A 27,566-nucleotide genomic window follows, 5' to 3' on the forward strand; every position below is an offset into this window, starting at 1 on the left:
GGGAGGGGAGACGAAGACACCAACGCGACGCAACTCGTCGGCTATCTAGGACGCGTTCAAACAAACTAAGCAGTTATCGATGATGAAATGAGCTCCTTCCTCTCTATGCTTTTCAGTCGATCCTGCACAAAGCAACGCATCCCTCCATCCACACAGCATGCATGCGTACACGTTTAGGGTTCAACCTGAACAAATGTACTATGAAACTATGGAATTTTTACCCATATTTAATCAATGTTAGATGTAAACCGCTTAATCTAGTATTTCCTAAACATATATGCCCATAAGCCAGTAACCATAGAATAGTAGTGCAATAATGCATGGACTTTTGCATTGCTTTGGTAGGTTCCGTGTGCATGTCCATCTGTCTAGATAGGAGCTACTACTGTAGTAGATGATGATTGCAGTTGCAGGCAGGTAGCATTGCCGCCGGCGCCGGTACTGCGCATCAGCAAGCAGCTGCCCACTTTTATTATTTGTTTTGTGTACATCCTGATCGGTTAGGCGCCCTTGTTGCCTTGCCTCCGAATGAAGTCATGCATGCATACATTTCTTTTAATTCTCCGATCGATAGAAAACAGATCGAAAATAGCAAGAAAAGGACGACCCGTGATACATGCAGCTCCGGGCTCTGATGGATGGACTCTCGCACACTGCGCTGTGTTGGCAATATGCAACTATGCAAGTATAAGCTGCAACTATGGATGGACTTTGACACACCAACAGCTCCTTGCTCTACTCGATCTGACTGATGGGGTCCCTCCCACAGACCTATGCTATGCCATGCAGTGTGAAAATGTCGCAGTGTTCCGGCCGGCTTTCAGACTACGCCGTCGACTAGCTCAATACTGAATTACTGATGGCCTAGGCCTGATGAATTACTTGTCTACCTGATGAGGCTCCTGAGTTAGTTAATTACTCTACACCATGCATATTCGTCATGCCCATCTCTACACGAATGCAGACTGGTCCAAATTCAAAGCCCAAGTTGTTGGAATCTGTCTTAATTTGTTTTCTTCTTGAAGATATGAAACCTTTTTTTTATTAATTTGAAACAAATTAATCAACTAATGTTTCTTGTTCCATGTATATACTACTATCCACCACATACAGCTAGCATTCTTGCAATCGTCAGCAACACGTACAAGGTAGAGCAAATTTTTCAGAGGATCGATGGTACAAGCAAGAAGCTGATGAACGAAAGAACGGCCGGATCAACGATAGTGAAGGCCGCCGGTGTCAGTTGTCGTCTGTCGTCTCATATATATAGTCAAGTGGATGGATGGATACATGATCGAGTGCATGAGACATGCATCTCAAATTCCCAATGCAAGTAGCCGGCGGCCAGTGCTTACACAGGACAGGAGAATGCAACAGATCGATGCATGTCACACCTCACGGGGCAACAGTAGCAAGGCCCGCAATATTTGACTAGGAGGTCAGTAGCAGCATGCATGTGCTCCCAGTCGTCCCATGTAGCTTGGAGCACGGATGCATGCTCACGAAATGGATGATCTCTCTCTCTCTCTCTCTCTCTCTCTCTCTCTCTCTCTCTCTCTCTCTCTCTCTCTCTCTCTCTCTCTCTCTCTCTCTCTCTCTCTCTCTCTGTACTGTGTTTGAGATGAGCTAGTAGTGATCGAGCTCCATACTGTACTGTGATCCCATACATGACTTGAGATCACATATATACTGTTGTTTCCACTAGCAGCTACGTAGTTAGGAGTGAGAGGAAAAGAAAAGGCAGTCTTGACTCTTGAGATGGAGCATGCATCGAAGATTGAAGAGGTAGCGAGAAGCAGAATTCTGAAAAGTAACATGAGGTGACAACCGATACATGTATCAATCAACAATTGTAAACAGTCCTCCAAGCGATAATCATCGATCCACGAGTCAGTTTCGTTCTACTTTTTTTTTTTGTGGCTCTGTCGATCTCTTGATACGTATGAGTTGCTTATTTGCCTGATGGGAGCTGCTGCAAAAGTGCAGTGTACTCAGCATGCGTACGTGTATGGTCTGCAGATGATGACCCAGCTAGCTAGCTAGCATATGATTGATCCGTAAGTAAGTGCATCTATCTCAAGGTCGATAGAGATCGTCGTTTTCATTCAGCTAGCTGTCACAGCATATCGATCATCCGAGAAGATCCGCGCACAGCACAGCACGTCCTGTTGTGCGTGCTCTAGCTATATCGTCATCTCTCCATCGATCATATATACCGATCACTAGCAAGTGAGCTCGATCGATGGAGTACAAGCAATGCAATTGGGCGTTGCCAAGTTGCCAAAGCACCACCATCATCTATCATGAGTCGCTGCCGATCGATCTAGCAAGCTAGTAATTAGCTCATTAGTCAAACTGCAAGCATATGCTGCTGCAATGCAATGCAACCTAGCTATCGACGATCAATCATGCTCAAGGTCGATCGTCCACGCATAGACACACCGAAAAGACGACATATATATGCTGATGGATGTTGATGCTGCCCCATACGGTGATTCTGCGTGTCCTTTTCGACCTGGTCGTCGTCTGAATACCCAATTTGCTTCACTGCCTGACTGAATGATGGTGCCAGTATAATTAATGTGGAGTACCGGCGGCCACGCTGCTCCGATGATACTGAAAGCGATACGCACATAGATTCCGTCCCGTACGTGCATTATACTTTCGATGCTGCTTTGCTTGCTGACGATAATAAACTTACCTTCTCCTCTTGAAGCCTACAGGTGAAGCCACCTAAAATAGAATTTCTAGGTGGATATCCTAGAAAAAGAGAGAAATTCTAGAAATTTTCAAAAAAAAAGCAAAACATCCGACCATCAATCGATAGATTCAAATCATCATAGCCATTGGATCTATTATATTTCTAAAAAATTACCCACCTATGATATTATGAAAATAGACTAAAGTAGCCCCCTTAATCTATATATAAATTACCCACCTCTACCATTATATAAAATAAACTAAAGTAACCCTCTAATATTCATCCGAATTACCCACTTATACCATTATAAATAATATTTAAAATAACCCCCTAATTTGCAACTGAATTGCCTACCACTATTACTTAAAAAACTTAAGTAACCCCTTAAATTTGCATATATATTGCCCACACATGCCATTATTAAAAATAACATGAGGTAACCCTACATTTGAATCAGATAACCTTGATTAAAAATATACATCAATATATGATTCTAAATCATCTATATATTTCACTATTGGTATACGATATAATAATTAAGGTCTATACGCATGATGTGTGTCACCATTTATAAGGATATAAAGTAATGAGAATATAGATTTCTATGCTAAAATTGTATCTCAAACTTAAGGTTCATTAAACAAATTCAAGCGCAAATGCGATGCAAAGTGAAAAGTTAAAGATTATAAATGTGGATGAAAATATTATAGAGTAATTATTAACTAAAATCTAACACAATTGGATGAAGATATTAAGTATATATCTACATAAGTATTCTGTTCGAATATTTAACAAACGAGAGGTAGCTTATGGTAATAGTTTTGTAGCAATGTAATCCCATTTTTTTCCATTGGAGACTCCGCATTAGTTCCCACGAGACAAGCTAGAAAAAAGAGACAAATTCTCATAAAATTTAAAAACATCAAACACCAATCCTGTACACTCTAATAATCATAGCCATTGATCTATTATATTTTCTAAAAAGTTACCCACCACTGTCATGGTGAAAATATTCAAAAATGAGCTCTAAACCTATATCCAAATTACCGAGCTCAGCTATTATAAAAAATAATCTAAAGTAACCCCATAATCTTCATCCAATTTACTAATGCACATCATTATAAAGCATAACTTAAAATGTCATTCTAAAATTTTATCTATGTTACCCACGTGTGTCGTTATTAAAAGTAACCTAAAGTAAACACCTAAATATTAATCTAATTATCTTCATGTGCATCATACAAAAATGTCAAAAAAGTAAACTAATATATGATTCTAAATTACCTATTTATGTCATTGTTAATATAAAAAATACTAAGTTAAAGTATATACACATGATGAGTGCCACCATTTAGACCATTTATACATGTATGTGAGAAATCGATGAAAAATATTGATTTGTATGCTAAACATAATGTATGGAGGATTGGAGGTGTGATACAAAATGGAAAAAGTACGAATATCAATGAAAACGTGCATAGAGTAATTATTAATTAAAAATCAATCACAACTGGACAAGATAGGTACATATCTATATAAGTATTATGTTGAAGTATTGAAAAATAAGAGAGTAGTAGGTAAACAATTTTGATTATTAGCTGGAGTTTAATTTCTAAATAATTTTCAAATACAATAGCTTCTAAAAATATTAGCCCGTGCGGGAGCACGGGTTGATGGACTAGTAACGCAAATTAATGAACGAATGAATTGAACCACAGCAGGTACTCCAACAAACTACATGACACATCGACATGACACCGATTAATTGCTAGATTTATCCAAGATCAGATTAGTCGTGTAAGATCTTGCTGGATGTTCGAGTTCTACTGAGATATATCGAGGTATTATTGTGGTCATCGTCAGTGGTTTATTAATTTTTGTTGCCATAAAAAATGTTTTTTTCCATAATTTTCATAAGCAGATAAGAGCATTTCTTCTAACAAATGTAGCTAAATCAACTCCGGAACCTAACGTAGTGTTGTACATTTCCAATAGTAAGAACAGATCAACTGCAAAACATTTGCCGCTAGGAACTAGTGGTTCTAATTAACACGCAACCGTTTTTTAATAGGCAAAATGTATATCAGATAATGTATTGTCTTGTGGGCCACTAGGAACTAAGTGGTACCAACAAGCAAAAACTTTTTAATAGAGAAAATATATATCATATAATGTATTAATTACCTTGTGGACTGCTAGCTTAGCTTGGATGACTCTGCCAGATAGGGCAGAGTGCATATATTGTGTATATATACACTAGCACATGGTTGGTTATCCATATGCTGTATATGATAATGTCGTTGTATTCCATGATTCACTCCCAGATCTAATGAAAGACCACAGTACTAATTAACTAATTACATAGCAGCCAGGTAGCTTCTCAATAAGCAATGATTGTTGAGTGATTGTTTCCTCTAGTTTATTATCGAATCAATATGTCAAGAATTTCCGATTTCCTGATAGTGACCGGACCTGGATACTTATTAGGTGTATCATCCAGCACCTTTGGCCACATGAACCTCGCTTCATCTCTAGACGCATACACTGCTTAATTAGCTTAGTTGTCTCTGTTGATGCATATTTTTAGTAATGATTACCATTGCAGATTCTACTGATATTATGTCTTCTAGATTATTTATTTTTCTTTCATTATTAGGGGAAAAGTTTTGCCATTAGGGATGGACAAAAGGCTCACAAGCTTAAAAGTTGACTAGCTTGGCTTGATTTAGTTTATTATCGAATAAAAACCAAGCTTAATTTTAGACTCTTACATTGAACAATGCAAGCCAATGCAAAGGAACAAAAGATGGTCGAATAGCATAGCATTCAATTCTAAGCCAACAAACAATACACTAGTAGAGAATTGGGCTTTAGTCCCGGTTGGTAGGGTGCAAAGATCCCGAAAATGCATCCGGGATAAACCAACCGGGACAAAAGGGGGGGTCTTTTATCCCGGGTCACTCAACCGGGACAAAAGACCGATAAAAGGGTTCACCCACGGCCGGCGCTGCAAAAAAAAAATTCCCGAGCTCCCAGGAGACCCCCCCACATGCGCACGTCCCAAGTCACAAGTCACGCGAAATATGCGCGTGCGCGGTTCGTGGGATTCGAACCTACAACCTCCAGCCTCACGCATACCTTCCTTGCCATCCCACCTACACACTACATCTGACTATGTAGGGGATACTATCCTTTTGTATTAACTCGTGGGGGACCCTTTTATCCCGGTTGGAAACACCAACCGGGATAAAAGACCCCCCTTTTATCCCGGTTGGTATTACAAACCGGGATAAAAGGCTCTTGACCCTTTTATCTCGGTTGGTGTTACCAACTTGGGATAAAAGGGGGGGTCTTTTATCCCGGCCCCTTTTATCCCGGTTGGTGTTTCAAACCGGGATAAAATGCCTCTCAGAGTCTTTTTTTCCCACTAGCCTTTGCAACCGGGATAAAAGATCCCGGTTGGTGAGCCCCCCACCAGTGACCGAGTTTTAGTCCCAGTTGGTGAACCTTTTATCCCGGGCCAACTTTAAACCGGGACAAAAGGGGGCGGATGGAAAGTCGTTTTTCTACTAGTGATATAATGTAATAGCTAAGTAAGCACATTTGCACTAAGTGTCTTTGGTAATTAATTACAAGATAAAGTACTATCCACGTTCCTAAATACTATAAGGACTACAAGTACACTCGTAGCATTTAAGTATTGGTTTTAAAATACATATATGTATGTATGTACGTACGTATATATTCGATGTGTGAACCGTGGCGTACGTATGAATTGTCGATGATTTTGACGTGGATGTCGCCGTGCATCTGTCTCCATCGATCGTAATATTCAAACATCCGGCTCTCTCGGTCGGCCGCGCTGATATTTGTCCTGTATTATACATTGCATGATTTACTGCTGGATCTCTGTGTGTTTTTGGACCACGTATGACGATGACAGACTTTTGCGATGGATTCCGTGCATTTGAGTGAGAGTAGTAGCTAGTAGGATGACCGACGACCGCCGCTGCTGCATCAGACAAGGATGATGGGTGGAAAAACGCAGCACAGCACGGAACGGCGGACGGACAGACAAGCGACGCCGCCCGCAATGTGGAACGTACAGACAAGGATGGAGGCATACTCCGATGATGATCGATCTAATAGTCCATCTCATCTTTCCAAGCACGTGAACTACACACAACGATCTCTTCAACACTTGGTTCCCCACGCTTACTGCCTTTGCTCAGTATCAGTATCAGTGTCAGCAACTAGCTAGCTGCAAGTGGTGCCATATGCTGCCATCGAATAATTCTCAACGCATGCAACTCGCGACGACGACGACGACATATCACATGTATGTCGTCCCTGCATACGTACACTTGGAAGTTGGACCAGTACTACCACTGCTGCTGTACGCTACTCCCTCCGTTCCAAATTATAGGTTATTTTAGCTTTTCCAGGTACATAGATATTATTTTGGAACAGAAGGAGTACCAGGGAACTGATGACAAAACAGTTTCTAGCACGGACCCTACATATATGTCACCCTCTGTCTGTCCTCAACTCAAGTCTGAACGAAATGTGTGTGTGTGTATAGTCATGCATATATGGAGCGAAGCGGATGGATCTGAGTAAGCAATCATGCATGCATATACTAGTAGTACAAAAGCTTGTTGCATCCGCTAGCTTTAGTTTTTAGCTGCTGGCTGCTTGTGCAGCGGCTAGGATAGGGAAAGTACCTCAAAGCAAGCAAGGTCCATTGACCACCGGCCGGAGACATGCACTACCCATCATCACTAGAGTTGACGACCCAAAGGATCTGAAGGAAGAAAAAAATAAAGCATGCATAGAAGCAGTCATCATACATATACATATGGTCTTGCTGGGACCTGCAGAGCCAGGCCTTACTTTGGTGGCAGATTCAGTACATCCCCATCCTCATCATTCTTCAGAGAATTTCAAAGGAATACTACTTATTTATTAATGGGCTCTTCTGTTGCCAAAATTGAGGTTATTCGGCCCAACTACGAATGCAGCACCATCATCCGTCCATAAGATTAGAGCTGGGCTGCACATTCTCCCTAGTCCAAGGAAGCAAAACTCAAAAAGAGCGGCCCATCGTCTGGCTACTTATGTTGTGTCGGCAGCATGGCCCACACTACGTCTCCTTCGCCCCCACCAAAAGAAAAATGGCCCACGCTACGTCTCCTTCACCCCCGCCCCAAAAAAAAAACAAGAGTCAATTCCCTCGTGGCAAATTAACGTCAATCCACAGTGTCATAGATTTTCACGAACTTCTATTGAAATTTTGATTTATCCCCTCGGTACCGTTCTTTCCATCTACCCATCCATGAACTGTTAAGTGTGGCCGAAAAAGATGATTTTGCCCCTCCCGAACCTGAACCCCACCTGTCAGCTCCTCTTAATCTCCTCTCTTTTCTTCTCCGCAAGGCTAACAGTATTTCCAAGGCTGAAGCTCTCCTCAAAAACTTATCCTTTCTGGTTTCCATGGACCACAAGAAACAGCGGCGACACTACGGCTGGAGGGAGGCGAAGGAATCACGCAAGCCGGCTGACTTTCACTCCCTCACGGATCCGCGCCATGCGTCGCGGAGAAAGGGATGGAAGGTTGGGCTGCCACCGAAGGTGAAGGTGTTGGACATCCTTGCCATCTCCACAAACGACTCTACGAATTGGAGCAAAATGGTCAAGATTTGGAGTCCTCTGTAGCAAGAAACCTAGCGATGTGCTCGATGCGCGGTGATGTCGTGCCCCCATGGCAGCAAGCTGGTGTAGCGTGGCGCCACTCTTCCCTCTCCTCCGTTGGTCAAGGTGACTAACACTCAGATTCTGCTCTCCCACACTGGCCTTCACACCGAGTCGTCGATCCACTATTGGAGAAGGATGAGATTTGGGACGCCGTGGAGATAGACACGAGCCATAGCTGGGACGTCCTGCAACTCTACTTCCCGTGCCGCGCAGCCCTCCGCTACCAGAGGTGTCAAGCCCATCTCGTCGACGAGCAACAAAAATCACCTGCAGAGCGCGCATTGATGCGCTTTCCCACGAGAAGCAAGCTTCAGCTCCGTCGTACTCACCGCGTCGCCAGCTGTCAAGCCAGGCAGCCCCACTGACACTTCCATCTCCACCTCGTAGTTCGCCATGTCCGCACACTAAATAGCGCGCAGGGCGGATGGTGCCGGCCTGGCCCGCGCTGTGAGGGGAAGGTTGTCGGGCATACACCCCAGGCCCACGAGTAGACCTTGGACGGCCCACTCAGGGGCGTTTTCAGACACGATCAGAACAAGGGATAGGCGTATCCCACTCGGACTAGTCAAGTATGTTTATGGAAAACTACTCGGGCCTTACCGAGTAGAACTCTGTAATAGTACCCGACTAGGACTCAAGACTTGTAACCCTACCCTCCCGTGTATATAAGGGCAGATGGTGCCGGCCTGGCCCGCGCTGTGAGGGGACGGTCGATGCTGTGAGGGGACGGCAAAAAATCTATGGCACTGGAGAGATTGATGTTAATTTTTGTAGCATCACCCAAGAAAAAAAGAGAGAAAAGTGTAAAAATTAGTAGACAGGCCTTAAACTTGACATCCCTTAAAATTTGGCTTCATGGATTCCAAACAGAATTCGACCTGCTTTGGTTATGCTCTAGTACGTGTTTACTATCATCGTTTGCCGCTCGCTGCTGTGTTATTAATACGAGTTAGATAAGGTTAATGCATCAATGCAGCCGCTAGATAGCGGCCGGAGCTACACCTGAAGTCAGTCAAAATGACGTGATGTGATATTTATCCGGCCGTCAAAACAAAATCCGTACGCACTGCTGCCGACGTGTGACGCAGAACGAAACGCCACACCTGCTTTGACTACTCTACCTCTACCATCCTTTTTTTAAAAATAAAATAAAATCTACCACTCCATTTATTAAAAAAAACATGTTGATCGATGGGAATGAAGGTTTTGCTTCTCAATCACCAAGATAATCATAATATAGTAGTAGCACGTGCGTGATCGCCGACCTTAGCTTGTTGCTCTATCCTGCACCCTTGAAAGAATAGATCGACATCGTCGTACAGTGATGTTGTTAGCTGCTGCTGCCGCTGCCTCTGCCACGTCACACACACGGACAAACACAACAAGAAGCAGAGAACGTACAGTGATGGAATTCGAATCCAACAGCAGCTACCGTCCGGCCGTCACGCATGAGCTGACTCAGCATGCATGCATGCCAGTGTGTTCTTCTGGGTATCCTATTCTGCCGATCCCATCCTTTCAACTGCATACTGATCCATCAGGACATCATCATGCGTCGTACCGGTCACATTCAGCTCGTAACCAGACATTATATAACCTGTTGCGCGTTGCGGTGCAGCAAAACTCTACAATTATCCTGCATGCAAAACCTATCACGTACGAGGTTTTTATTTTTTTATTTTTTTCAAAAAAAAAATCTAGCACGTACCAAACCCGTCCATTTCGTCGTAGCTAAGTTTTTGACTTCTTGTACGTGCATTTATAATTGCTTTGCTTCTAGGCACCGTAGTGGGTGGTGGATCGGAATCACTTGTCTGCAAAACCATGTCAATTTCCGTTCATCTTTAAGCGCTTGGACAGAGGTTCCACAGGCAAAAAATGCAAAACTTTAAATGATATGGTGTGTCAAAAATGGCCTCTTCAGCAAGAGTCTTTTCATGTCAAAACGGTGTCTTTGAAAATCCCACGCGATTCAAATTTCAAAATGAGGTAATGATCTCATCCTACTTTAATCATTGCATCTATTTACAGATATAATAATTATCACTAGTATAGTTTTTCTTTTATTTTATTTTTATGACGAGGGACTAGTACAGTTTCTCTTCTAGGGCCCAAGCAACAAAAAGTTATATACAATAGGCCGAGCAAGAGGGGATGGAAAGGAAAGCCCATTACGCTCTGAAAGTGAAGAATTTAGAGCCATTCTTTGGTGTCCCGTATTTCATTCATAGGCTTTCCCTAATTATTGTCAGCAGACGCCTCGCTTCTCTCCACCGCCCGCCGCGCCGAGCACGCCTCCACCTCCCCCCCTCCCCTTCCCCCGATCCAGATCCACCCATCCCTCCGCCGCGGCTGCTGCGCCACCGCTCTCCCTCCCCTCCGCTCCTCCTCCTCCCGGGCGGCGTCGGCGCTGCGCAGGTCCCTCCCTCCGGTAAGAAACAAGATCCTACCTTGCCTGCTTCCGTGGGTGGATTTTCATCTTGCTCTCAACAAAAATCGAATCTTTCCATCGCCAGTAGGGTGGCACCAAGAATCTAATCTTTCTCAGTATGCACGTACAATTTGTCGTTGATTTGCCTGACACCCCCGGGTGAAATCAGTAGGTATATGGGTTCGAAATCGGTGGACCAAGTGCTTGATGCCGCCGCCGCGGGGGTCCATTACTCCGCGCTCCGTTTGGACGACCTGAGCCTCCAAGGTTCCATGTCTGCCGAGGAACAACCGACGACGTCAGGCCTGGAAAATGGCCACCAGGAGCCCTTTGTTATAGGTTAGTATACTTGATTGCTTTTTTTTTTTTTTTGCTGTGCCATAATAATTCAATAGGACAAGCCAATTGCTTAACATAGTGTAGCCAGTTGCCCCCGAATGCGGCACGCTCTAATGCAGCTTCGGGGTGCAGGTGTTGCTGGGGGTGCATCTTCAGGCAAAAAGTACTGTTTGCAAAATGATCATTGATCAGCTGCGTGATCAGCGCGTGGTGGTTGTTACACAGGTTGGTGCTTTACTGCTTTGGTTATGTCTTCTGCTCTAACCTCTCATCTTGTGGCATATACATGTGCATTATACTAATAATACTAGTTCTGCATTACTGACGATGTCGTGTGATACTATGATATCTTGCTTGAAAATGAACTATATGCTAAATTATCGTGACATTCTGACCAATATATTTGCAAATCTTGCACAAGCAATGAGACTGTTTCTCCGATGTTTTTGCAGGAGTCCTTTTACTATGGACTGACTGATGAGGAATTAATCCATGTTCATGATTATAACTTTGATCATCCAGGTCGAATTCATCCTTCCACAAGAATTTATTGTCCTGGTCCCGAGAGATTGTCACTGATTATTCTGCTGTTCATGCTCCAATTTCAGATGCATTTGATACAGAGTTACTTCTGTCCTGTATGAAAAACTTGAAACATGGCAAGGCTGTTGACATTCCTAACTACAACTTCAAGACATACAAGAGTGTCCCAAACGCAAGGAAGGTACTACCCTTTAAGTTTGGAGCTATCCATAATCCACAAACCTGGTATACTGATGGTTGCATAGTCCTGAGCTCTATAAACTCTGAATATCCAGCTTTAAATTGCCAATCAACATCTGCACATTGTGCTGAAGAATTTTCAATGTTCTGACTTCTCCCAATTACAGCTTACTCCAAAAATATTATTGTAAAAACCATCTATAGTGTTATATGACACACTATTTGGCCAACAACTTATTTCTTCACATTGGTTTCATATTGTAATTTTTTTTGGCAAAAGAGCTAGCTTTCTTCTGATCTCTTCACGTTATTTATTGATCTATTGTTCAACTTGATTTTTACAAGCAGCGCTAATTTTACTATTGCTGCCAGGTTAATCCTTCGGATGTGATTATTTTGGAAGGCATTCTAGTTTTTCATGATTCCCGTCTCCGGGATTTGATGAATATGAAGATCTTCGTTGATACAGGTACTGATATTTGCATTATGAGATGATGATATTTAACTGTCCCTCTCTTGCCTATAGATATTCTGGAAATTCATTTTTATCTATTACATGAATTAGAAATATATTATACAGCGCTGCTAATATTTTCCATCCTATCGATTTAATTTATTTTGATCCGTTCATGTTTATTTGATACTGTTCACTAGGATATTCTGACATCACGGTAAGAGTTTTTCTTTTGCTTGTTGTGAACTTTCAGCAATGGATATCAAGATAGCTGTAAATTATCAATTCAATATATGCCCAACTGGTTCATTGTGAGCTTTGTTTCATTGCCACATGTTGAACATAGTATTTGCCTGTCAGTGAACTCTAGGATTTCAATGTGCACTAATCCATTTCATGGGAGTGTATAGCTTTTATTACATTCACTTCTATTGATTTCTCAGATGCTGATGTGCGGTTAACAAGGAGGATCCGTCGTGATACCATTGAGAAGGGTAGAGATATCAAAACTGTGTTAGATCAGGTTGCACAGCTTCTTCCATTTCAATTTTCCCCCATTACATCTAACAACATTTAGCTGAACTTGAATGTCTGTCCTCTTCATCTGTTATGTACACACTTGACGACTTTGCTAATTTTATCACTGAATGCAACTCTTTTTCTGCAGTATTCAAAGTTTGTTAAGCCTGCTTTTGAAGATTTCATCCTGCCAACGAAGAAATATGCTGATATTATAATCCCACGAGGTGGAGATAATGATGTGGCGATTGACCTAATTGTTCAGCATATCCGGACTAAACTTGGACAACATGATCTATGTAAAATACACCCCAATTTGTATGTAATTCAGACTACTTATCAGGTACCTAATGTAAACATATATTTTCTATTTTTGCAAAACCTGCGTGTTGTTTGATTCATTGTAGTAAAATTGAATGTAATATGCAATTCTTTAATCAGCTTTCATTTTGTATAACTGTGTTCTTGCTGCTTTCTTTCAGATAAGAGGCATGCACACAATTATACGGGATGCTGCCACAGCAACACATGATTTCATATTTTATGCTGATCGGTTGATTCGATTGGTCAGTATATACATGTATTTGATGAGTTTTCTTTTATATGGGTTCGCATGGTAGCTTGAATTTCCCTGTGGAAAATAGGTTGTCGAGCATGGTCTTGGTCATCTTCCGTTCCAGGAAAAGCAGGTCATTACTCCTACTGGTAAGTAGTATTGCACAGTGGTTATCTTCATATAGTTCCTGGTGTTCTTGTAGTGCATATGAGTTACCTCTTCAAACACAATGGGAGTACATGCTTCAAGAGAACATGGCAAAGTATAAAGCTTATGGTTTTTGAATCTTGACAAAGTCGTTGCATGCTACAGCTGTTACCATCCTATTTGCTTTAATATGGTTTGTCCTTATTAGCTAATTCGATTATCTTGCACACAAGCAAAAAGCAATGATCATTTGCTTAATATTTCAAACTTATACTCAAGCTAAATTGGAAAGTTCCCGGACCAATATTTTTACTGATCCAAACTGGGAGGGCCAAAGTACAGCCATGTTTTGGTCCTCAGTTGACAGAGACTTGATGCAAATTTTGTACAAAAGTGTGAATAAGACTTGCTAGAAATTATTTATATCGCTTGTTCAGTGTTGCTTGCATACTCAAAATTCCATGCTTTAGCAGCATAGGAAAAGTTTGACATGGTTGGTACAAATAGTGCATGTTATTGCTATGGTTATTGGGGACAGTGATTTATCTTCTTCCATAGTTCTTAATTATGTTTTCTTGTAACAAACCTATTTGGTAGGCCTACATGTGCTTGTACTCTTTATGGTCGGTGCTTTATATATTTTCCCTGATGCAGTTTCTTATGCATTCAGGATCTGTTTACACTGGTGTGGAGTTCTCCAAAAGATTGTGTGGTATCTCAGTGATTAGGAGGTACCGACTGTTTCTAAAATATTTCCCTTGTATGCTTTCTGAGGCTCTAATTGAACTAATGAATGGCACTCACATAGTGCCAAAACTTCCTGATTTTATGCCATGATAGTATCTTAGTGATATCATTATGCTGACAGTATGTCCTGGACAGCCTGTGCAAAAATGATCCATCAACACTTACGAATTCTATTGGTTGTACTGAACTTCGTTTTCAGCCTCATTTATGTGTGCTGTATGATCTACTCCCTACAAATACAATATAGTTGCATTGTCTATAGAAATGCTTTGCTGAACCCTCAGCACTAGAATTTAGCACATATTAAGGCATCTATGTTGTGTTTTGCTAATGATTTGTTACAATTGCTTTCCAGTGGTGAAAGCATGGAGAATGCACTACGGGCTTGCTGTAAAGGTATAAAGATTGGGAAGATTCTTATTCATAGGGAAGGAGACAATGGGCAACAGGTCTGTTTATTCGACTTTTGCCGCATGTGTTAGGTTGAGTCAAATTACTAAGATCTAAATCTCTTTGCAGCTCATCTATCATAATTTACCGAAAGATATTGCAAATAGGCATGTTCTGCTTTTGGACCCCATACTGGGAACAGGTTTGTTGTTTATTCCTACATACCTATGCACTGGACTACACTACTTTTCATGTGGATGAAATTACAAAAATCTGAATCGCCCTCTCCCCTCCATGCACATGACACAATAGTACCATTCTGTCAATAATCAATATGCATGCAACCTGCAAAAACTTTTCGATCTCCCTAATTTTATTATATCCTTACCTAAGCCTGTGTGATTTAACTGTGGAATCCTTTTGTCAATGGGGTCAATCTGTAGATAAAGCAATCCCTTCTATCCAAGTCCTAGCAACGAGCACTCACCAGTGCTGGCTATTGAGTTTATTTGAAAAGCTCAAGCCATTCGAGCTCCAGCTGAGTTGTAGCCAGCTAAAACTTGGGGCTCAAACCCTCACTAATCTTAAGCTTTTTTTCCCTCAACAAACCTTTACTAGGAAGGCTCGAGCACATAGAAGGGAGGTACTTCAGTGCTCTTTAGTAAAAGGCATCATTTTCCTATGCAAATATTTCTAGTTCTCTACTATTGTGTTCATTGGACAAAAAATCCGTTCTCAATATATGTTTATGTACTATTGGATATTAATGTCATCTCATTTAATCATGTTTTCATCAGGAAATTCAGCAGTTCAAGCCATCTCGCTTCTATTGAAGAAGGGTGTCCAGGAAGCAAATATTATATTCCTCAATCTTATTTCAGTAAGTCGTCTGAACTGCTGAGCATTTTCTTTTATTGGAGTGTTGTGCCATTTAGACTCGCCTACTCTTTGAAGCTCACGGGTTGTGCTTGTTACTCCATGGGAGAAATAACATATTATAAAAAAATATCATGGTTTACTGGAGCTTATTGTCTCCTAGCTTTATCATCTTAATTGTCCATTGTGACTAATACCACTGAAGCAATTTGGTAACTGTAACTACTAGTTAATAATAATCTTCGTATTACAATTTGACAACCTTTTTATATGTTGTTCCATCAGGAGGGTTCAGAAAATGATACTTTTCTAATTTCAGTGTGAAGTTAGTTATTAGATTTAGTTTCTCATCACTGATATACATGGTCGCATGTTTACCGAGGCATTACCTTTGCAGTTAGTGTGCAGTGGTTGAAAACCATAAAACTCATCACTTTTTTGCTGCTATCCCAGGCCCCCCAAGGAGTGCATGTGGTGAGCAAGAGATTCCCTAGAGTGAAGATCGTGACATCAGAGATTGAGTTTGGTCTAAATGATGATTTCCGTGTGATCCCTGGAATGGGTGAGTTTGGAGACAGATATTTTGGAACAGACGACTATCAGTCATCAACTCCTTTATTCTGCGAGGATAAAAATCGTGTCAGGTGAGCTGTTACTACAAGTGTCTTAATTCATTCATCACGACATCACACACTCTTATCACTTAGCTAGCACATCTGCAAGAACATATCCTTGAGAATTGTCATGCAAGTGATTGACAGGCTCACTGTTAAACTTTGCAGGCTTTTGTGAGAGTTTTGCCCAGACACAAAGCAAGCCCCAGCTGCGGCATAATCTCCAATTTTGGGAAACTTATATCCGCATTTCAAAACTCTGGAATGCCCATATTATAATCGATGTATTCGTTACCGGGAAAACTGTGTACCATGGAACATCACAGACTGATCTCGCCTCTTAATATAATTGGAGCAATTCCATTTTCCGGTGCCATGAGACGTCTCGTCTCTTAAGCAGCCTTGTCTCCAGCCCATTTTGGAACTACAGAGGGTCGTGTTCTGCAGCCTCTACAGGGGATGGAATATATGTTGGTTTTGCTTTCATTTCATGTAAACTAGGAAAAGGTGTCCCGGTTCATCGGAACTTCCAGCGCTAGCGCTGAACCAAAGGATTTGATCTTTCACCAACAAATTCGTCTTGTCTTGAAAGGCCCTCAAAGGCAATTCCCAGCTTAGTGTAGTTCGTTGGTCGGTCTTAGAGGAACTCGTCTGTTGGCTGGGTTACCCATCCGTGTCTTGTATATTTACCACCTCTTTATTCACAAACCCCGGAGGTCAATATAAATCCTGAAAAATGTAGCCAGCCAGCCATCAAATTTTCCTTGTGATCACTGGAATGCTCTGGTCTGTCTCCATGCGTTGTGGCGTTAATCTTTGTCGAAAGATGAAGGTTCCTTCTACTCCGACTAGTACTGTACTCCATCCGTCCAAAAAAAAAAGTCATCCTGATTTGTTTTTAAACAAATTTTGAATCGCAGAATGACTTAATTTTTTCTTTTTTCTTTTTGCATGTTGGCATGTCGCTACGAGTTGGAGATCAATTAGCAACAATGCTGTATGTAGCTGGTCAGGATGGCTGAAGAAGTCGTTTGGACTCATCAGGGCCACATGGCTGGCGCCCATCATCATAGGATCCATCATCTCACTACGATCGACAGCAGGGTATCCATGTGATGACAAGTTAATCAGATAATCATTGGCTAGATAGCTTCCAAATTAAAGAGCTGGCATCCTGTGATCTGGTTGCTTCTCCATTAATTGTTAAAAAGGAAAAAATCATCATACCCTCCTTGTTTTCCTTATTATACAGGTGGTTACAAGATCAGCTAAGAACCATGGACCATTATATGTGTAAAGTAGTGCTAGCAAGTTTAGATGCGTGTTAGGATAAGTGGTTGTGATTGTATTGTGGTGCGTTGAGTTGGATTTATACCCGGGAAAAAAAATGTAAGGGATGTGAGGGTATGAGATGCTTTATTCCAAAACATGTGTATTCCTTCTTCATTCCGTCCGAAATTACACCGCATGCACATGTGCCTGTCTAGTCCACTCATCAGCAAATGAGAGAGAGAAAAAGGAAATCCTATCTAAATTCCTTACTTAAATAACCCTTTTTTTTGTTACGTTTGCTCTGAAAGGCCAACGCAACAACCTCTTTCGTCAGCAGTACCACACGATTTTTATTTCTTCCATGGCTGTTTGGCAATAAAATAAAGCACCCCTTACTAAAGAGGAGGTGTTTGCATTGGTTCTACTCCTTTTAATGAATACTAGATTGTGCTCATCTTAATTCCTATTCCTTTTGGTTTAATCCTAAATTAAAAAGACATTAAAACTTTTGTGTTAGCCAAGATGTCAAAATTAAGAGCATAAATGTATGGAATTACTCCTTAATAGGAGCAGGAAAAAGCATATATGTTGGTTCTAAATGACAAGAAAAAGGAAAATGATGAGATGAATTGTGTGAGCATGCGTTCAGGCCTTCTTGTAAGTGAAACAACAAACATAAAGTAATGATGAGCAGGCCCAAAGATATACAAATCGGCGTTACCTAAAGTGCATGACTGTGATTGCACCACCTAAAGTGCATTGTCGTTAGTTCATTTCACCTTTGATTGGGCCTTTCTGAAAATTATAGGCACACCATGTTGCTTTGTCTTTCTGAAAAGAAGAAGAGGGAAAGGGTTGAAAGGTTTTTCTTTTTCTTTTTCTTAAACAAAAAGCAAGGCCTGAACCTGACCAAGTTTACTTTGTTCTCTTCTCTTGTGCCCCCCCTTATTTTTTTTTATTGGAACATCTGGATGCAGTTTGATCTGCACTGTATGTATGCAGAATGCTGTGCTGTGACCAGCAACTCAAATCATTTTGTATTATTTTTCTTTTAAACGAAACCATCATAGCATACGAATAGGTTGTACCTTGCCTGGTTGCAAATAACTAATAATGGACTGATTCGAGTTTTTCTATATGTTTGTGGTGAACAACTACTTGGATTGCAATATCTCATTTTGTGATCCACTACTTTGTAAGCAATCTATCCATCCAACGTGGGCGCTAATTACTACTTCCGTGCACTGTAAAGTACGAAATTAAAGGCTGAAAGGAATGTCAAAATTGTTGTGATTGCCAACTTGCTAATGATCGTCATGATTCCGTAAGCGGCAGATTGTTACGATCCAAATGACGCCACATCGATCATGCACAATGCATATGATTTTCAACTCAATTGGTTGGATCATTATTGGCAAATAATTAAATGGATCCATGCTCTCACATATATACTGTGTATATGTGTAGTTGTTTTCAGCTAGCTGTCAGTAGATCTCCTCCCCCTGCTTGGTGTGCTTGCGTTGCCAAATCAATGCAACCATATCCCCGCTGATCTTGTTTGTGGCCTGCATGTTGTACTACCGAATCTTCTTCTTCTTCTTCTTCTTCCTCCTTTGTCTACAATGGCACAACTAAGCTAGCTAATGACTGGGGCAGGCGTAAACAACAAGTAAATTTGTTTAATTATGGAGTAATTGGAGGAAAGCAAGCTAGGTTTTTTTTTTCATTATTCAGCTGTCACGCTTATTACTATTAGTAGAAGGACCGGGCTTGTATGATACAGAATTTACATATATCCATGCATTTTCCTTTTACTTACCGGCAGATCACCAATAATGGAGTGTGATCACGTAGATGTCATTTGTCACCTACCGGCTGTGCTTACCAACCATGCATATCCACCAGCGGCGTCGGAGAGTGAAAGCAGGGAGGACAGGTGGCGCGAATTAAGCGACAAGCGATCCAGCCATCCGGGGGCAAGAGCAGCTGTCAATTTTTATCCTTTTTTTCTTTTATCTTTTGTGTTGCCAGGCTTTGGGAATGATCTTTTAAAACGAATCGGCCGGAGAGCTTTGGGAATGATTTGGACCGCCAACACTTTGACCTAATCTTTCCATTACGGTATAAATTAATTCAATTAGAGGAAGTAGCAGGCGATCGATGCGCGCCACATGCCCTTCTCTAACTCGATGCTCCCAGTTTTATAAGTCAGGCCAGCTTCACAAGAAACGATCATCTTCTCATCGATTCAAAAGACGCCGTCCGTTTTGCATTCTTCTGAAATCTTTAAAAACGGCTCATCGAAGATTTGGCAATAACCTTCGTTGTAATGTCTTTTTAATTTTCGTTTCAGACAAACAGATCAACACAAGGAAATCTTTAAAAACGGCTCATCGTTATCTTGAGAAGGTTAATTTGAACCCGCTGCGTGCCCGTAGAAGTCCTCTCCGATCCAGTGCGTGAGATTGATCGTTTGCTGGAAGAAAAAGAGAGGAGGAGGATATTGTGGAGTTGAACTTCAGCACGAGATTTGAGAGGCCAGCACCAGCAGTCCAGCAGTACGGTCCGTACAGGGGTCACCTGTTTTCTTGTTTTTGCTCGCAGACGACAACCACCTGGCCATTTTACTACTCACACACAATCATCTTTACCTAACTTCCCTTTGAAATCGTTGATTGATCACAGGACGTACACAAACTAGAGGTAGCAGGTGCTCAGCTCGTCCACCACACGTCTTATCTTAAGAAAAGCTGTGCCGGGTTCTAGTTTCAAATGGTGTGTGTGGGGTTGATATTACTACGTTAGAAATCGGAAATTCATCAAAATTCTAGATTCTCCAGAACTTGGCGCTGGAGCTTTCATGGTTTGTTCTTCTTCTCCGAGGCTGGCGCAATGTGGCGGCGGAAATTTCCAACGCCGTCTGCGATACAAACTCAAAAGACGAAGACGAATATTACACCTGCTTCAAACGCGACAATTGGTTGATGATGACTTGTGCTATTGAATTCGCCAGCGGATTCTCGACGAGAGCCCCTACCTGGCGCGTCAGCTATCGGTGTTTAAACCCGGCAACCTACCGAGGAGGGTGCCCGAGGTAGTATTTTAGTTAGTGGGGCTCGTTGAGATCAGGAACTCGAAGGTAAATGCAGACACACGATTTAGACAGGTTTGGACCGTTGAATAGCGTAATACCCTACGTCCTGTATGTTGGTTGGATTGAATTGCCTTGTAGGGGTCCCAGTCTCGCCTTATATTGTCGGGAGCAGGGTTACAGGTCAGTTGATTACACGAATGCTAGTCAGATTCGACTAGACGAGTTCTACTCTTATTGCTACGAGTACTTTTCCTAATCCTCGACTAGTTCCTATCTTTCCACATAGACTACACCATCCTGCACCATAGTGTTCATGTTAGATGCGTCTCAATATCCAACCCTATATTTAGAACTATTCAAACATTACGATGGACCCATAGATATATGTTTAACCCCTAAAAAAAGTCTCTCTTATAATGTACTCTGTATCAACAAAGTGCCACACCACTAATGGAAAGTTTCCAAAATCTCTCATAAAACATCTTTATCAGTTGAAAAGAAGAAGTCTCGTATGATGATTGATGAAAGGTGCCCATCGTCCAGAGCCCAAGCACAGCATAAAATAGGAATATCATCATTTTTGAAATTTGTTTCCATGCTTTCCTTTTATCCGTTGGTTTTTGTTTTGCTCCACAGAAGATCTTGTCTCCTTGGGTGTGCGTGTCCCATCCATCCCATGTGTGTTGTTGTTGTGGACTCCCACTCCTCTCTACTCGCTGCCACCCTTGCCTGACCCTTCTTCTTCGCCAGTTCTTCACCACCCCCACCAAGAACCACCTCATCCCATCCCGCCCTCGCTCGCAGTTTCACCCACCCCAATCCATCTATCCAGAGGTGAAAAGCCACATTCACCAGCAAGCTTTCCTGTTTGCTGCATATAAATCTGGAAGGGGAACAGCACGAACAGGAGAGGGACAGACAGACAAGGGAGGGAGATCCGTGAGGAGGGAAGGCCGCCTCCATGGCTGAGAAGGAAGGCAACCTCGACGCCGTCCTCAAGGAGGCCGTGGACCTGGTATGCCTCTCCTCTTTTCTTTTTTGAGAAATTTCTCTTTGGCTTGTTGCACGAGCGACTTCTTGGGAAATTGAAGCCTGCGCCTTTCTGCACTTTCTCGGCTCCTTTTTCCTAGATTGCTGTTCATGCTCTACGAAAATCGCATCTTTTAGCAAAGACCTTGATAACCTGTATGCTGGCTCGTGGTCCTTGTTCTGTGGATTCCCTAATTCCAGGTGGCATTTTGGCACAGGGATTTTTCGTTAATTTCTCTGCCTATTTCTCAAATCTGGTTCCTTCACTTCTCCTTTTGGGTCCAAGGTACATTCGTAGAGACATTGGCATGTTTCTGCCCGTCTGATTCTGGGCATACTTGTTGTTACATGTAGTAGTAGGAGGTCTCATGGCGACAATTCAGTGACGGTTGTTGCATAGCTACAGTTGTTGATGTAAGGAATTGTGTCACTGAGCTGATGCTGCTTATCCTTTCTGCAGGAGAACATCCCCCTCGAGGAGGTGTTCGAGAATCTGAGATGCAGCCGCGAGGGTCTCTCCACTCAGCAGGCGCAGCAGCGCCTCGAAATCTTTGGCCCCAACAAGCTCGAGGAGAAGGAGGTCTGCTTTCATTCACGTTACCCCTTTCCCTCTCCCTCAGCGTGCTGGTTGCGTCGAATTGTCAGCTTCACATATGTAATGATTGCTTAAAGTTGGGATTTTTTTTACCGGTTGCAGGAGAGCAAATTTCTCAAGTTCTTGGGATTCATGTGGAATCCACTCTCCTGGGTCATGGAGGCTGCAGCAATCATGGCCATTGCTCTTGCCAACGGAGGGGTAAGACAGTGAAACCTATGAACAGAATTCAGATTCCATTTTCAAGCTCTTTCCACCCTGCTTTCTTTTTGGTTGGACTATATTACTAATTCTAGTTGTCCTGTGATAATGTTCATCAGGGGAAGCCTCCGGATTGGCAGGATTTTGTTGGCATCATAACTCTGCTTGTCATCAACTCAACAATCAGTTTCATTGAGGAAAACAATGCTGGTAATGCTGCGGCTGCCCTCATGGCTCGTCTTGCACCTAAAGCCAAGGTCAATTACCATCCACTTTATGTTGTTTCCCGCTATGTTCTGCACGAAGACTTGTTGTGTCTACTGAGCCCTTCCAGAGGTCTGAACCAACTTAATTTTGTTCAGGTGCTTCGTGATGGCCGATGGACTGAGGAAGAGGCAGCCATTCTTGTACCAGGAGACGTTGTCAGTATTAAACTGGGAGACATTATACCTGCAGATGCACGCCTCCTTGAGGGGGATCCTTTGAAGATCGATCAGGTTCTTCCCAATGCCATCTTTTGTTATAATCACATAGCGTTTGATGAGCCATTGTGATCTTTTCCTCATAACTTCTCTTGCGTGAAAATAGTCAGCCCTGACTGGAGAATCACTGCCGGTCACCAAAGGTCCCGGTGATGGCGTCTATTCTGGTTCAACGGTTAAGCAAGGTGAAATCGAAGCTGTTGTGATTGCCACTGGTGTTCACACTTTCTTTGGAAAGGCTGCACATCTTGTTGACTCCACAAACCAAGTTGGCCATTTCCAGAAGGCAAGATTGAAACCCTGACTATATGAATGCATTCTGGACCGAATTATCAATGTATTCCATTGCTCATATTACTACTTGATTGGTGCAGGTCTTGACGTCCATTGGGAACTTCTGTATTTGCTCAATTGCTGTGGGGATGTTTGTTGAGATCATTGTCATGTATCCCATCCAGCACAGGGCATACCGCCCTGGAATCGACAACCTCCTCGTCCTTCTCATTGGAGGCATCCCCATAGCCATGCCGACAGTCTTATCTGTAACTATGGCTATTGGGTCACATCGTTTGTCTCAACAGGTTTGCTGATGGATCATCACATCTTTGTAGTTCTGTTTTCTTTATGGATGATCATATCATCAGATTTCAGTTTTTTCCTCTCTGTTGATATAATATTTAATGAGTTTAATAGTATTTCTCCAGGGAGCTATCACAAAGAGAATGACTGCAATCGAGGAGATGGCTGGCATGGATGTTCTTTGCAGTGATAAAACTGGAACATTGACCCTGAACAAGCTTACTGTGGACAAGAACCTCGTTGAGGTGAGAGAGGAACAACTATTAGCATTCTCTTAGCTCTCTCATATCTGGTTTAAATAACTTCAAATTTGTCATCCAGGTGTTTGAAAGAGGCATTACTCAGGATCAAGTGATTCTCATGGCTGCTAGAGCATCTCGTACGGAGAACCAAGATGCTATTGATACTGCTATAGTTGGGATGCTAGCTGATCCTAAAGAGGCATGTTGCTTTGTCATAGGCTTGAAGCAGAGACGGATGATTATATTGCTTATATGATAAAATGACTCTTTGTCCATGTTTTTGTGCAGGCACGTGCCGGCATCCAAGAAGTTCACTTCCTACCATTCAATCCTACTGACAAAAGAACAGCATTGACATACATAGACAGTGATGGCAAAATGTTTCGTGTTAGTAAGGGTGCACCTGAGCAGGTACCACAAGAATCAAGAATTAACTAATTATGGCTCGATATCTCAGCATTGCCTTATGAAAGCATTTCATTCAGATTTATATATCATTGCATATAACATCATGCCATTGCTCAATGAATGGACTGCAGATTCTCCATCTGGCTCACAACAAGTCAGAGATAGAGAGGAGGGTCCACGCTGTGATTGATAAGTTTGCAGAGCGTGGACTTAGATCGCTTGCTGTAGCATATCAGGTGAGAAGACAATGCAGCTTCTATCTTGGCTTGCTATCCACATTGCACTCACCACAAGAATAACATGAGCATGTTAGGTCCATTTTCTTCTTTTAAAGAAATGCAAGGTCCATTTTGTCTATCAGTCACACCACTAAATGTAATGACTATCATAGATCACCAGTTTTATGCATATTTTGCCTTAGTGGTGAACTGTTCTGTTTTACTTATGTAGGAAGTACCTGAGGGGAGGAAAGAAAGTCCTGGTGGCCCATGGCACTTTGTTGGTCTGATGCCACTTTTTGACCCTCCAAGACATGACAGTGCTGAAACAATTCGAAGGGCACTCAACCTTGGTGTTAATGTCAAGATGATCACAGGTATAGTACCAGATGAACAGTATCAAAATGATCTCATTTCCTATTTCTTCAGCTCCATATTTCTGAGTGAATGTGCCTTTGATACATCCTATTCATTAATAGAACATATTTTTTTATAGAAGTACATTGTGGTCTGGTGGTGGCTTCATCACACTGACAAGATTGTTCTCTGTTTCTGTTGATCCCAGTGTTTTGATTTGTTTTCTAACGTTCAGGTGATCAGCTGGCAATTGGAAAGGAAACAGGACGTCGCCTAGGAATGGGTACAAATATGTATCCTTCTTCTGCTTTGTTAGGACAGAACAAGGATGAGTCTATTGCTGCTTTACCAGTTGATGATCTCATCGAGAAAGCCGATGGTTTTGCTGGTGTATTCCCTGGTATGTTTTTTAATGAGGAACAAATATTGTTGGGAGGAGGCGTCATGATCTAATTCTGGATTAATTGAGTATTTGTTTTTCTCCAGAACACAAGTATGAGATCGTGAAACGTCTGCAAGCACGGAAGCATATCTGTGGCATGACTGGTGATGGAGTAAATGATGCACCAGCCCTAAAGAAAGCTGATATTGGTATTGCTGTTGCTGATGCAACTGATGCAGCCAGGAGTGCTTCAGATATTGTCCTCACAGAACCAGGACTTAGTGTGATCATTAGTGCTGTGCTTACAAGTCGCGCAATTTTCCAGCGTATGAAGAATTACACGGTATGCTAGAAGTGGAAGTATGCTCTCAACTATGCTATGTCTTTCCTTGTGCTATTTGACTAATGCATTTTTATTATGAATAACAGATCTATGCTGTCTCGATCACCATCCGTATCGTGGTATATTTTCCTTGTCTGTCAGTACTTCCGAGCTAAAAGCCTAAAACTAGATCATTGCACACTGGTTCCGTTTGGAATTAAATTTCTACTGAATTCAACACAAGCAAAACTGTTTGTGATATTCCCATGCATACCTTTTCTATATACTCATCTAGCATTACAATTACACACATGGATCCTACAATATTGCCTGAGGGTTTAACTATCACTTTTTCTCCTTAATCTCGACAGCTTGGATTTATGCTCCTTGCCCTCATTTGGAAATTTGATTTCCCACCATTCATGGTCCTAATCATAGCAATTCTAAATGATGGTACTTTCCTCCCTCACTGAGTCACTGTCTCCGAAAGATGTTGAAGTAGAAACCAGGAAAGGTTCTAATGCTATTTGACAACTTGGTGTGATGAATAGGTACCATAATGACTATATCGAAGGATCGTGTAAAACCATCTCCACTACCTGACAGCTGGAAGCTGGCTGAAATTTTCACAACTGGAGTTGTCCTTGGTGGATATCAGGCAATGATGACTGTCATCTTCTTTTGGGCTGCATACAAGACAGACTTTTTCCCAGTAAGGATTCTTTTCATGAGTTAATTCAGTTGAAATTTATTCTTAACACTAGGGTTGGCTAGAGAACTTCTACTTTTTTAGGGCCTTTACTTATTTTTGCTTACTGGTATTAAAACATTTCAGAGAATATTTCATGTTGAAAGCCTTGAGAAGACTGCTCAAGATGATTTCCAAAAGCTTGCCTCTGCTGTCTACCTGCAAGTCAGCACTGTCAGCCAAGCTCTCATCTTTGTGACAAGGTCCCGGAGCTGGTCATTTGTTGAGCGTCCTGGGTTTCTACTGGTCTTTGCTTTCTTGGTTGCGCAGCTGGTGAGCTCTTACTCTCTTTCCTGTTTTTTTTTGAGGGCATCTTACTCCCTTTCCTTCTGAATAGGTTTGGGAGTTATCAGTTGATTGAGGTAAATCTCCCGTTTAATTGCAGATTGCTACGCTGATTGCTGTGTACGCTGACTGGGCATTCACTTCAATCAAAGGCATCGGGTGGGGCTGGGCTGGTATTGTGTGGCTTTACAACATCATCTTCTACTTCCCGCTCGATATCATCAAGTTCCTCATCAGATATGTTCTTAGTGGGAAAGCATGGGATCTGGTCATTGAGCAAAGGGTAATAAGTTAATAATATATGCTGCACCAAGTGTGTATTGGAGTGCTGGGCATGATGATCGTGTGGCTAACGTGCATCATCATCCTGTAGATTGCATTTACAAGGAAGAAGGACTTTGGTAAGGAGGAGAGGGAGCTGAAATGGGCACATGCACAGAGGACCCTCCACGGGCTGCAGGCACCGGATGCCAAGATGTTCCCAGAGAAGGCTGGGTACAATGAGCTGAACCAGATGGCCGAAGAGGCGAAGAGGAGGGCCGAGATTGCAAGGTAGGACCACAAACGACTTTGTTGCTAAATAGTTGGTACTTTCTTATGTGTAACATATTCTTTAGGTCCACTCCTGCCCTTTTTTCTTCCTCATGAATGCATTATTAGTACTGATAGATCCATTTGTGGGGGATGAAAAGTGGCTTTTGTGGTACTGGTAGACAATAGTTAGTAAAGGTGCTTGATAATTATGCAAAGCTGATTGATGGGGCCGTGGATGATTTTTGCAGGCTGCGGGAGCTTCACACACTCAAGGGGCATGTGGAGTCTGTTGTCAAGCTGAAGGGGCTCGACATCGAGACCATCCAGCAGTCCTACACAGTGTGATATTGCCTGTCCAGAAGAAAGGATTTTTTTTCTTTTTCCTTTTTGGCCACCGAAGTGTGAATTTGACGGTGGCCGGCCTCTCTTTTGTTTTATTTAACTGAACTGCAATCACATCACCGCCAAGTACTTGAAATGAGACGGAATCGCTTGATCTCTGTAATATGTCTTGTCGTCGCATGGTTTACTAGTAAGTAGTAAGTTTTGGTCGCCTATCCAGTATCC

The 27,566-nt window shown here is 42.1% G+C and overlaps 2 protein-coding genes across 2 annotated transcripts; both read left to right on the forward strand.

The window, feature by feature from the left end:
* The first annotated feature begins 10,658 nt into the window (after nucleotides 1–10,658).
* Nucleotides 10,659–17,009, forward strand: LOC101755252 (uridine kinase-like protein 3). Its single transcript, XM_004963277.4, is given in 17 exon segments — nucleotides 10,659–10,886; nucleotides 11,059–11,225; nucleotides 11,358–11,383; nucleotides 11,385–11,450; nucleotides 11,678–11,747; nucleotides 11,834–11,949; nucleotides 12,321–12,417; nucleotides 12,846–12,925; nucleotides 13,070–13,264; nucleotides 13,404–13,487; nucleotides 13,566–13,626; nucleotides 14,295–14,355; nucleotides 14,727–14,820; nucleotides 14,891–14,963; nucleotides 15,559–15,641; nucleotides 16,091–16,281; nucleotides 16,420–17,009. Coding segments are annotated over 16 exon segments (1,470 nt in total). The 5' UTR covers nucleotides 10,659–10,886; nucleotides 11,059–11,062; the 3' UTR covers nucleotides 16,430–17,009.
* A 4,304-nt stretch (nucleotides 17,010–21,313) lies between these two features.
* On the forward strand, nucleotides 21,314–27,556 carry LOC101755662 (plasma membrane ATPase 1). The gene is made up of 21 exons (XM_004963278.4): nucleotides 21,314–21,632; nucleotides 22,107–22,226; nucleotides 22,344–22,442; nucleotides 22,562–22,699; nucleotides 22,805–22,939; nucleotides 23,031–23,210; nucleotides 23,299–23,505; nucleotides 23,629–23,748; nucleotides 23,825–23,944; nucleotides 24,034–24,156; nucleotides 24,285–24,389; nucleotides 24,604–24,748; nucleotides 24,964–25,128; nucleotides 25,215–25,453; nucleotides 25,540–25,572; nucleotides 25,804–25,885; nucleotides 25,984–26,144; nucleotides 26,268–26,453; nucleotides 26,566–26,748; nucleotides 26,839–27,017; nucleotides 27,248–27,556. The coding sequence occupies exons 1-21, from the start codon at nucleotides 21,579–21,581 to the stop codon at nucleotides 27,342–27,344; spliced, it is 2,871 nt and encodes a 956-aa protein (XP_004963335.1). The 5' UTR covers nucleotides 21,314–21,578; the 3' UTR covers nucleotides 27,345–27,556.
* Nucleotides 27,557–27,566: the final 10 nt, after the last annotated feature.

The sequence above is a fragment of the Setaria italica genome, chromosome III (genome assembly GCF_000263155.2).
Source record: "Setaria italica strain Yugu1 chromosome III, Setaria_italica_v2.0, whole genome shotgun sequence".
In the NCBI taxonomy this organism is placed as follows: domain Eukaryota; kingdom Viridiplantae; phylum Streptophyta; class Magnoliopsida; order Poales; family Poaceae; genus Setaria; species Setaria italica.

What these genes read in the sequence shown, in the direction of transcription:
- LOC101755662 (XM_004963278.4), top strand. Translation starts at nt 21,579, where the DNA reads ATGGCTGAGAAGGAAGGCAACCTCGACGCCGTCCTCAAGGAGGCCGTG. An exon ending in TGCTAGCTGATCCTAAAGAG is followed by an intron (nt 23,945 to 24,033) that starts GCATGTTGCTTT and finishes GTTTTTGTGCAG; the next exon opens with GCACGTGCCGGCATCCAAGA. An exon ending in AGCGTATGAAGAATTACACG is followed by an intron (nt 25,454 to 25,539) that starts GTATGCTAGAAG and finishes TATGAATAACAG; the next exon opens with ATCTATGCTGTCTCGATCAC.